Genomic DNA, 12127 nt, shown 5'->3' on the forward strand with positions numbered 1-12127 from the left:
CGTGGAGGAGAGGGATGGACGGAGACGGGCGATGTTTTTCAGGTGAAATAAGGCTGTCTTTGTGATCTGTTTAGTGTATTTGTCGAAGGAGAGGGTTTGGTCAAAGATGAGGCCAAGATTCCGGATGTCAGGGGAGGTGGATACTGGGAAACCGTCGATGTTGAGGGCAAAGTTATGGGTGGATTTGGTGAGCGTTTTTGGGCCAATGATGATTATTTCAGATTTATCATAGTTAAGTTTGAGGAAGTTGATTTGAAGCCAGGATTTTAGTCAGGTTCACTATGTTTTTTCGTTCAAAATCATGGTAGATTAGCAAACCTATACATTTTTGGAAACGTTATTACATGGAAAATCTGAAAATCAATGTTTACATTTGCCAATTCCGACCAAATCGACCAATTCCATTCGATCGATTCGATTCGATTCGATTCGATTCATCGAATTCGATTCGATTCGATTCGATTCGATCGATTCGATTTGATTCGATTCGATTCATCGAATTCGATTCGATCGACCATTCGACCAATTCGATTTGCCAATCAATTTGACCGACCTTTGCTTGTGTGGAACGGACTGTGAAAACGATGCGGACTATATTGTCGGATACGACACACAGGACAGTGATGACGAACTCTAATGGCATATTCTGTAATCGTGTATGTTTGATGCCATTGACTGCCTGTGTATATTTTGTCATTGACTGCCTGTGTAGATGTGAAGTTATACTGACTGCATGTGTATATATGATTTTGCTGACTGCCTGTGTATGTTTGGTGATATGAATTATTGTGACACATTTTGATGTTATTAACTGCCTGTACAAAATGATAACATGTATTTGATTATGCAACTTATCGCGAATATAAAGACAGTATTTTGCAATTCAAAACCTTTGATTCGTGTCTTACCATTCCCCAAAGCACTAATTTGATACTTTCATTGGATTCCTTGTCCCTGAAAATATAGGTTTAGTATATTTTTAAAAGGTTTTAGAGTAATTAGAGGCAGAAATAGAACAAAATATGTATTTTGCAGTGGCCATTTTGAAAATCCAAAATGGCCGCCATACAGGTATCTCTCCAAATGTAAACATTGATTTTTAGTTTCTATAACCTTTCCAAAAATGTATAGGTTTGCTCATCTACCATGATTTTGAACGAAATATAATTTATTGACATAGTGAACCTGACTACAAATTCGGTAACGTGGAGTGCGGTTGCCGGTGTTGTGTAAATTCGCCTCTTCACCCCTTAAGACCATTGTCTTTGGGTTCGGTTGTTATTCGGAGTTTGGACTCTAATGACACTCTTCACCTTAAAATGCATGCTGTTGTTTGTTTGGACTCTAATGACCCTAGGACTCGTGGGAGTGGCAAGCACGTCACTTTGTGTCGACTGATTCGGAGTTATTCAATTCGGCGCCATTTTCGGTTGTTGAGTTGGTGAGCTGTGCGGGCTCGTAATGATTGCATAATTACTTTAATCATGTGGTGAAGAAATTCTCGAAGCAAACGATAGTAATGTATGGATGCAGTACGGAGACGCATGTTTTAGCCACAATGACAAAAGTTGGATTATTGCCTCCAGTAGTTGGAGCTATTAATGCTGATACGTTAATGTCTCGGGGAGATCCGTAGTAGCAACCTATGCGATTCTGTATTACATTTTGGTATGCTTGATGTTATTGGTTAAAGTATTACATGGCTATTAATGTTGATACACATGTTAGTGTATTAAAATGTATTGCTTACCAGAGGTTAATTGTTATTAATCAGAGTTAATAATATTTACCTGATTATTGATCCTATTGTATTTACAGCATGTTGCTGCCCCTTATTCTTATGTTGTGTTCCCTTCGAACCAAACCATTCATTAAACGATTGGAAGAAGACCTCGGGTTGGTGTGCAACTGATATCGGCTACATTTGGCGTCACGAACAGGATTTTGGTTGGAACACATCATTAAAGGGGCAGTAACAGGGAGCCGACGACAATGGCTGACTGAACCTGTGGAAGGTGGGGAGACAGGAGGATTGGAAGTTCGGTTTGAAGAGCTCAGTCAGATGGTGACGCGTCAAGCGCAACAAATCCGCCAGCAGGAGGCTTGGGTCAGCACAAGTCCCACCATATTCATTCTGAGGAACAGGAAAGTACCAGTCTACACTGGAACCGACAACGGTGGCACTGCAGTTTAAGAATGGTTAGACATTGTTCAGAGTGCTTTTCGTACCTGGCAAATGCCCAAAGCAGACCAAGCAGATGCAGTCATTGGCTACCCAAGTTGGCAAGCTCGACAAAGTGGCAAACTTCTGCCAGAACACGAGAGGTCAAATAATCGAGACTATTTTCCAGACACTTCGCAGCGCTTATGGAGACAAGGTCCCTGTTGGTTGTCATCTACGAGATTTCTACGAACATGTGCAGAACACACAAGACTATTCGTGCTTATGCCTATGACTTGCAAGAAACCGTGCAAAAGATTGTGCGAAAGGATGGCCGAGTCAGAACTTGCACTTAACGAGCAGTTTGCTGAAGGTCTCTGCGCCCCAGCAGTTTGGTGCAAAATTAAAATGAAGCTACGAGAATCCAGAGATTTCCTTTCCAGAGCTAATGCAGTTGGCCATCCTGTGGTCAGAGGAAAAAAAATCTAGTGCTGCATCCTTCCGCAATTAGGCTCTGATGTGTGTGCCAATTATGGGATCCCCAGATGTAGTGGACAATTCAGATCTGTTGAAGAAGCTAAGTCAACATAATGACATTTTAATGCTGTTGAAGCAGAACCAGAGGCCTCCATACTCACAAGGAAAGTCACAATGGCAACCTACGAAGAGGCACGTGGGTGGAAAAGGACATTATTTGTACTTCAAGTGTGGGCAGCCAGGACATCTCAAAAGGGGCTGTTTCCTGATCAAGGAAACCATGGACAAATAGGAATTTTTAAGGATTTCCACTGTCGAGAGCCGGATAGAGGTGAAAGAAGGGTTCATTGAAATGGGAAACGACTTTCTTGACAAGGCAATTGGAGAATGCCCGTTGGTGACAGTGGAAATTGGGAGTGTACCAATTTATTGCCGGATGGACACTGGCTAACAGGTTACCACCATAAGCGAGACATTTTTCAATAACAACTTTCGACCTAATGGGTATATTCCCAAGGAGGTAAGATTTTTACATTCTGGGAGAACTGGAACAGTTTGCACAAGAAGAGTGGGCCAAACTGCCAGTAGAGAGGTGTAGGAAGTTCATTCATTGCTGTAGGAAGCGCTTGACTGCAGTTATTTTGTCCTGAGGCCGTGCTACCAAATATTAAGTCTTGGGTGTCAATAATTTTGTCAATGCCATTTCTTTTTATTTTCTCTGATTTTAAAGGATATATTAAGTTCTGAATCAAAAACAAAGGTTCTGTAATATTAACAGTGAAATAAAGAATTGTGGAGACCAAATACTTTTGTCAATTTCAACTTATTTTTATTGAAAATTGTGGGTTATTTTTTAAAAGCGCAGGGGTGCCAATATTTTTGGCCACGACTGTATGCATGTGCGTGTGAACCTTAGGACATGTTCAAAGAATATATAAGAAAAAGAACAACCACTCATTTTGAGTCTTCAGACATATGGCGGCGAAAGCACTCCTTCCTTGCCTATGAGGGGCACAATCCTGGATGAGTCGCCACATCGATGTAGTATACTCGAATGGCTCATTCTTCCCAATAAGCTGATACTCATTTTGTCAATCTCAGAAGGATGACATGTTGAGTCAACCCACCTGGTGTTATTTTAATGGCATGACAGGTGCTCCAACTCAGGTCCCTAAGATCTTAATCAACCACCTTAACCGTTTATGACAACACCAAGCTGCCCCCCAGTGTGTGTGTACGAAATCAATGTCACCGAAGCAACCCAATTATCCTGGGAAGACATACAACATGGATGAACAATCGTCATTGGATAAAAGTTAGCATATTTTATGGCAGGTAAACTCTGAACCTTGGCAGTTTGGTGGGGAATCCCAAGTTTCAAATAATAATTGTCTAAGAGAAAAAAGGCCTAGCAGTTAAATACCCATCTACACTGCTGTTGTCGTACTAATCATAAGATTATTGCAAATAAACTGCACGGTAGTGCAATAATTCTGTAATGAGATGGCAATAATTCTTGCCTCCTAGTAATGGAGGCATCAGTTTTGTCCAGTTCTGCCAACTAGGTAAGCTGGGTCATCAAAAATGCAATACAACCTCTTCAACTTTCTCCTATCCTGCTTCCTTTGGTTGTTATCTCAATTTGCGAGTTTTAGGAGGTGGGAGGAAGTTCTCCCAGAACTCAAAATCTCCACCTTTTTCAGTAAAGGATCATTATTCATGAACCAGATTGTGAAACTTCATTTTCACAGCTTCGTTCCAAGGATATCATCCTGGATGAGTCTCGTTTTAGAACCCTCACTGAACCTCTGACAGACTCAACTTGTAGCTTGTTTGCCATGATATTCCCCAGAATGATTTTTAAGTGCTCAGTAAGGGTTTTCTTGATCATCCCTGTTGCTCCGACTATCACTGGTACAATTTCAGCTTTCTTCAATTTCCAAGTCCTTATGACCTCATTTTTCAGTTCCTGGTATTTGAGCATTTTCTTGGTTTCTGAAGCATTTAGTCCAAAGTCATTGGGAACTGCAACCTCAATCAACAATGCTGACTTTTGCTTTTTGTGCTTGAGCACTATGTCCGGTCTCAATGCTCCCTCCGCCTGCAGTGTCTCCCCTTGATGGGATCATCTTGTCATGCATGAACACTATATGTTCATCTTCAAGGATCGGATTTGGCTTGTGTTTCCATTATTGTTCTGGAACCAGAATGTTGAAATGTTTACAGATGTGCCAGTGGATTACTCTACAGACGATGTCATGTCTTTCTTTGTACAACTGTTCCGACACGAGATTTTTTACATCCCGAAAGGAGGTGACTGGTACTTTGTTTCTACCCAACAAAACCTGCATTTGTGCTATTGGCTCAATTCTGCCATCTTCTTAAAGACATTAATGTAGTGTCTTTGGTCTTAGGCATTTATGATAACAGGTTCTCCATCCCAATCAATTTGACATCCTCTTAGTCATTCCAATGAGCCTTCTGTCTGTCAAGCTCTCTTTTGAATCTTCCTGCTCTTTTGTCATTCTCCCATTTGTCAGAGTATACAGTGCCTTCAGAAAGTATTCATACCCCTCGACTTTTTTCACATTTTGTTGTGTTACAGCCTGAATTCAAAATGGATTAATTTGAGATTTTCAAATTCTCTCCAAATTGAGCTCAGGTGCATCCAATTCCCCTTAATCATCCTTGAGATGTCTCCACAACTTGATTGGAGTCCACCTGTGGCCAACTCAATTGATTGGACATGCTTTAGAAAGAAACACACCTTTCTATACAAGGTCCCACAGTTGGCAGTGCATGCTAGAGCAGAGACTCCATCATGAAGTCCAATGAACTGTCTGTAGAACTCTGAGATAGAATTGTGAGGAGGCATAGATCTGGGGAAGGGTATAAAAAAATTTACACAGTGTTGAAAGTTCCCAAGAGCCGAGTGACCTCCATCATTGGGAAATGGAAAGAATATGGAATTACCCAGTCTCTTCCTAGAGCTCGCCGCCCGTCCAAGCAGAGCAATCTGGCAAGAAGAACCTCGGTCAGAGAGGTGACCAAGAACCAAATGACCACCCTAACAGAGGTACAGAGTTCCTTGGCTGAGATGGTAGAACCTGCCAGAAGGACAACAGTCTCAGCACTTCACAAATCTAGGCTTTATGTGAAAGTGGCCAGACATAAGCCACTCCTGAGAAAGAGGCACATGACAGCATGCCTGGAGTTTGCAAAAAGACACATGAAAGACAGATCATGAGGCACAAGCATTACGCCTAGGTCCCCCGTCGGTGAAGTGATGCGAGTTGACAAAGTGGAAGACGCAGAAAACATGGAAGAGTCGATAATATTTGCGAGTGGGTTGGAGACACACCCGCACACCACATTAGAAGTTAGTAGTTCGTTTATTTTTCAAGGTATTCCACTCACAAGGTTCAGACATATATGGTGGTGGCCATCTTGGATTTTGACGGTTGCCTTTTGCAACACACAGGGAATTACCAGTGAGCATGCTACTCAATTTGCCGACCTCGGAAGGATGACAGGCTGAGTCAACCCCCCTGGTGTTAATTGAGCGATCGCCCGGGATTCAAACCCAGGATCCGAGGATCCCAAGCCGGCACCCTAACGGCTAAGCCAACACCAGGCTATGAGGCTGTAACACAAAATGTGAAAAATAAAGGTGGGTGATTACTTTCTGAAGGCACTGCTGTTTCTTTTTGTAGTTTTCCTTTTTCTTCTTTGCAGTCATTGGGGCTGTATTTGTTTCTGTTTCGTTTTCCTGTTTAGTATCCTGCACTTGCACCTGTTTTAGGAAGTTTGTAGCTAAATGGATTAAGGATACCTTTTCTGACTTGCTGTTTTATTGCTCGTGTGCAAAACAAATCTCATTCAATAGTCTGTTGAGCTTTCCAGATACCCCGGTAATCTTACACATGCTGTTCTGTGCAGTTAGTTCAGCTCCATCAGCACTTCCTGCTTAGAGCACAGTTTGTTTATTGCAAGGTTCTAGATTACACTTTAAAAGCTCAAGAACAAGAGGTTTCAAACAAAGCACTTGCCAGTTGCCAACAAAGGTAGGATTCTTCTGGGCTGTAGGTTGTTCGTGCCAAGGATCTATGTAGCTTCCGATGAGTATACCACCGAGCAAGTAACCAGCAGCTGGACCAAGAGCTCCCATCACGTACATGAGTGCTGTGCGCATGCACACACACACACACACACACACACACACACACACACACACACACACACACACACACACGCACACACACACACACACACACACACACACGTTTTAATGCAATCTCTATTAGGCCTTGAAACTATGCAGCATTTGACATTTGTTACAAACAGCAGCACATAATGGACATCATCTCCACCTTAACTTGTTCCCGTGGACATTAAAATAAAATCCTAATTTATAACCATTCACTTACTGATGTAAATGTTTAGTACTTTCTTGGTTGGTTAGAAATTTGAAATTTGACATCATTATGTAACTTGGTCATGATTCCAGAAAGAAAATCACAAACCGTCCGAAAACTCAAGAATGGCAGTCGGTAGAGCGCATACCTCTGCCAGGTTGAACAGTTTGTGTTTTGTATCCCACTGATAGGTTAGATCTGGATTCGGACCTGAACCAAAATCTAACTGGCTTGTTCTCGTCACTTAACCAACTCACCCCCCTAGTTTTGTCATACAAGTCCTCCAAACATTTTGAGATATCCTGCTATATATCGTTTTTGCCCAATCACCCAATGGTGAAGAATCACTTAAAAATTAAAAAATTCTCATATCTGGATTCGAATAGTCACCAAAATCGAATCGATTCGTCCTTGTCACACACACAAACTGTCGCCAAGTTTTGTCCGAATCCATCCATAACTTTGTGATCTCGTGCTATTTATTGGTTTTACCCTATCACTCAATGGTGAAGAATCATTTGAAAAATTATCTGATGAGGATCCGGATTTGAATCTTCACCAAAACTGAATCAATTATTCCTTGTCACACACCCAACCTCTCCATCAAATTTTGGCTGAATCCGTCCACAACCTTTTGAGATATCATGTTCACAAACAGAGAGACAGACAGGGGTGAAAACATAACCTCCATCCACCTTCGGTGGCGGAGGTAACAAAAGTTGGCTGGTGGAGCCTCGCTCCCTTGGCCAGGAGAGGGCCAGATTTTTGATTGTGCACAAATAAAGAGCTGTACTTGTCACTCTATTTCATCGATTTATCTGCTTGCAGACTGCAAGCAAATTGTGCAAGCAAGCAAGTATGTAATAATATTTTCCACTTTTGAATGATATGATGTGTAAAGCTGATGCAAATGTGCTTTTCAAAAATGCATAAAACGAATTTACATTGCAGGTATGCTTAAAATACCATCTTTAAAAGGGGACTCCCAAGTCATCCACCTAGGCCACCAATAGCCGAGCACAGGGGCCACTGCCATTTCCATGGTGCCACTGCCTTAGAGAAAAGCTTAAATACTAGTATATTGTTGCGGAAATGGCTTCTAGGGGTTAAAAAGTATAGCTCGACAATAGTCATTTCCATATTGCATGTTTAGCGTAAGCGTGAGGTAATTTAATTGTGATATACTATTATACTGTATATCAATGTGTTACGTTTGTAGGGGGTAGGCAGTGATTACTTTAGTCCAGGTAGATATGTATAGGTAGGTGCTCCGAATTGGGGGGTGGGGGAGCATGTTATTTAGCTCAGGGATTATGTTAATTAATTCCTTGTATGTTGTTCCCTCTGTAATTTATTCCTATGTCCCTTATGGCACCGCATTAGACACTAGCTAGAATCGCGCATTTAATGGCACTAATTAAAAAGCCTACCGGAAGCCAGGACATTGAGCGCTGCCGCTGACAACCCCAACTTGGATGGCACACATAGGTCGGGCAGGCCAAGGCCACGCCCCGAGGAGCCGTGAGTGGTCAAGGTTTTGATTGACAGGAGGACTGGTAAGAAGCGGCTTGCTGATTGGTGAAGCACCAAAGATGACGTCAGAGAGCGGATTGTGAAGTCGTTGAAGCGGTGGACATTTGGCCCTTCTCGTTCTGGATGCCATAGTGAACGGTCGTGATTGTGCCTCTCCTCTCCCCTTCTCGAGGTTTTGGGTCTGGTGGTGACGTTGTGGGTAGGCATCTCCTCCTCGTTCCACTGTTCGTCTGGGCATTGAAAGCAAACATTCCCTCTTGCGCCTCTCGTTTCAAAAGCGATAACGGATGGTTGGGTTTCGCTCTCTGCATGGGGAGGCTTCATTGCGGGCAGCCGTATTCCGGCATTGGGCTGGTGGTAGAGTGGTGGAAGAGCTGCGGACCGAGGGCTGCAGTTTCACACCAAGGACGACAAAGACAGGCACGGCTGGGGGAGCGAGCTGCACAGTGCACACGGGCCGTTCAATTCATGCGGAAGGCCTGTTTCACGCCAGCGGGCACGACCTAATTAATCAGAATAATTATTTTAGCCGGGAATGTGGCCTTGCAATACTGCAAAGGCATAACTTTTAGTGCTAAGGTGCAGGTTTTGGCACAAAGGGCAAGCCCTGAACTTTCTAGATTGAGTCAAGAGGTTCAGGGCAGTTGACATTTTTTGACAAGGCTTCTATGACTGAGGTTGACTTCTTCAAGGCTTCAATAATTTCTACATCAGTGGCAAAGTCAACGACCACAATTACAGCATTTGGTTCCCAAACGTCGTTGATTCAATCTTTCACATATCACCTTGTACCAGCAAGATGAGGCCAAGCTGCCAACGTGCTGCGAATGTGCGACGGTTTTGAATGATGTCTTCCCAGATAAATTGGATCAGTAGACGTGGACCAATTGCTCAATTGCTTGGCCCCCTCGTTCGCCTGTCCTATCCCCATTGGACTACATTTTTGGAGGCTATGTGAAACTTGTTTTCTCATCAAAACTGCATTCTTTGGATGAACTAAGTCTACGATCACAAATGCAAATCATGAAATTACTCAGCAGCAACTGGAGAATGTTTTCAACAAGGTGGAAATCGGATTGAATGATGTATTACAAAATATGGTGGTTATGTTGAACACTAAAAATATGAACTGTATCGAGTAAGAACTTCATGAATTATGCTTTCATGCACCACTTGTAGTTTGTTTCTATCATGTTTACATCCAAAAGTTATAAAAGTTCAAAGTTGCACAAGGACTTCACAGACATCCTGTGAAAATTAGAACCTCTCTCTCCCCTCTTTTTCCCCCCAGCTCATGAGTTCCTGGAAAGTATAAGCAGATCCCACATTACAGTCAAGTCCCATAAGCAAATAGCTGCAGATTGAAATTGCATACAGCCAAAACGATGTGCAGTATTCAGTAAAACAGAATCATACTAAACGACGTAATTTGGTGTCTGGCAGTCTGTCTGATCGTGATACATTCGGTCGTTACTTATCCAATCTCAAGCAAACTTTTCAGGAGGACAAAGGGTCAAGCAATGGAAGTTGTAGCGACATCACTTGTCACCATCTTCGAGGGGGTTTTCCGCCTTGGAAAAATCCATGTTAAGGTGTATTAATGTGTTAATCTAACCCTAACTCCCCTAACAATAATAGCTTGTTGTGGTGTTTTTCCAAGGCCGTCTCTAATAACAAAAGTAATAACACCACTAATAGCATAATATTAATGTTAATACAAGCCAAACTTAATGCTAATAATATCTCCCCTGCCCAAGGCAAGGGTTTTTTTCGACTTGAACAAGTTTGTTTGTCTGTCCGCTCACTTATACTTGCCTACAGGTCAAAATTTAAAACCGATCTTCACGAAACTTCACCAAATGGTAGAGTTTGTGGTCTGACAAAATCCTATGTATTTTTTAAGTCAAAAGGTCAACATAGGCCAAAGGTCAACCAACTTTGTCACATTTCTAAAATCCTCAATTTTTATCCGATTGACTTGAAATTTGAAGCGGATTTACATATCTGGTCACTGAATTCAACCACCAATTCTATTTAAGGTCAACATAGGCCAAAAGTTCAACATGGGCCAAATTTCTAAAATCCTCAATTTTTATCTGATTAACTTGAAATTTGAAGAGGACTTGCCTATGTGGTCACTGAATTTAACCTATTATTTTTGAGGTTAACAGGCGAGATTTCTATAATCCTCAATTTTCATCCGGTTGACATAAAAAATTTAAGAGGATTTGCATACCTGGTCACTGAATTCAACCCCAAACTATTTTTGAGGTCAACAAAGGCAAACAACTTATTTTAGGTATTTCACAAGTATCGTGCTATGCTCAACATATTTCTTGTTTGTTTGTTAAGTGTAAAATCAAAGATTTTTCAAGTATATTGGTCGGTTGCGTTTGTTATTCTGTCTGTCTGTTTGTCACTCGCCTACAGGTCACAATTCTACATCGATCATGAAACTTCACCAATTTGTTGAGGTAGTCACAATTGAGAAGCCTATTGATTTTGAGGTCAAAGGTCATCATCTCGAGGTCCAGTTTCTAAAATCTCCATTTTTCATCCGATTGACTTGAAAATTTAACAGCATTTGAATAGTGCCTCACTGAATTGAGAAACCAACTATTTTGGGGACAAAAGGTCAAAGGTCAACTCTAGGTCAAACTTCTAAAATCATCAATTTTAATCCAATTGACCCGCCGAGTGTTGATCAAAATCGTCAATTTTAATCTTGATGTAATGGACAATTTGCAGAATTAATGGCAAATTGTTTTGTTCCACTGCAATCCAAAGAAATACATATGTGGATACCAAAATGTATTTTTTAATTTCAACAATTGTCTGGAAGAAATGGTGCATTACATGAAAAAAGTGCAAGGGTGCCATTATTTTTGGTCACGACTGTAGCAGGATATCTCAACAAGCGTTACGCCGAGGTCCCCCGTCGGTGAAGTGATGCGAGTTGACAAAGTGGAAGATGCAAGGCGGCCATCTTGGATTTTGACGTGGCGACCCAATTTTCAATAGCGTTCTTCCTTATGCCGAGATACACCCACACACCAGATTAGAAGTTGGTACTTCGCTTATTTTTCAAGATATTCCGCTCACAAGGTTCAGACATAATAATACATTTTATATAGCGCTTTTCAAGAAGCCCAAAGACGCTTACATGGCATCAGACATACATGGCGGCGGCCATCTTGGATTTTGACGTGGGTTGCACCCACACACCAAATTCGAATGCGGTCTTTCGCTTATGCACGTACGCACGCCCGCACGCACAGACGGACGGACGGACGGACGGACGGACGGACGGACGGAGAGGAAAACCATAGTCCCCCTTTCGCTCCGTTGTGCGACGGGGGACAAGAAGTTGTGGATGGATTTGGACTAAACTTAGTGGAGAGGTTGGGTGTGTCACAAGGAAGAAGTAGCAAAATTTTGGTGAAGATCCAGATACGGATCCGGCTAGTACAATTTTTTCAGTAATTCTTCACCATTGAGTGATAAGGCTAAAACTGATACAAAGCACCATATCTCAAAAAGT

The 12127-nt window shown here is 42.0% G+C and overlaps 1 protein-coding gene across 1 annotated transcript in view; it reads right to left on the bottom strand.

Annotated features, from left to right (window-relative positions):
- LOC137438679 (solute carrier organic anion transporter family member 5A1-like) overlaps window positions 1-12127 on the bottom strand; it is a 104855-nt gene that overhangs the window by 74846 nt on the left and 17882 nt on the right. The window contains exon 2 of the mRNA XM_068133921.2: window positions 6688-6820. Coding sequence (XP_067990022.2) covers window positions 6688-6820 — 133 coding nt within the window. The remainder of the gene's footprint in view (window positions 1-6687; window positions 6821-12127) is intronic.

This window comes from Myxine glutinosa, chromosome 13 (genome assembly GCF_964187855.1).
Source record: "Myxine glutinosa chromosome 13, kmMyxGlut1.1, whole genome shotgun sequence".
Lineage (NCBI taxonomy): Eukaryota > Metazoa > Chordata > Myxini > Myxiniformes > Myxinidae > Myxine > Myxine glutinosa.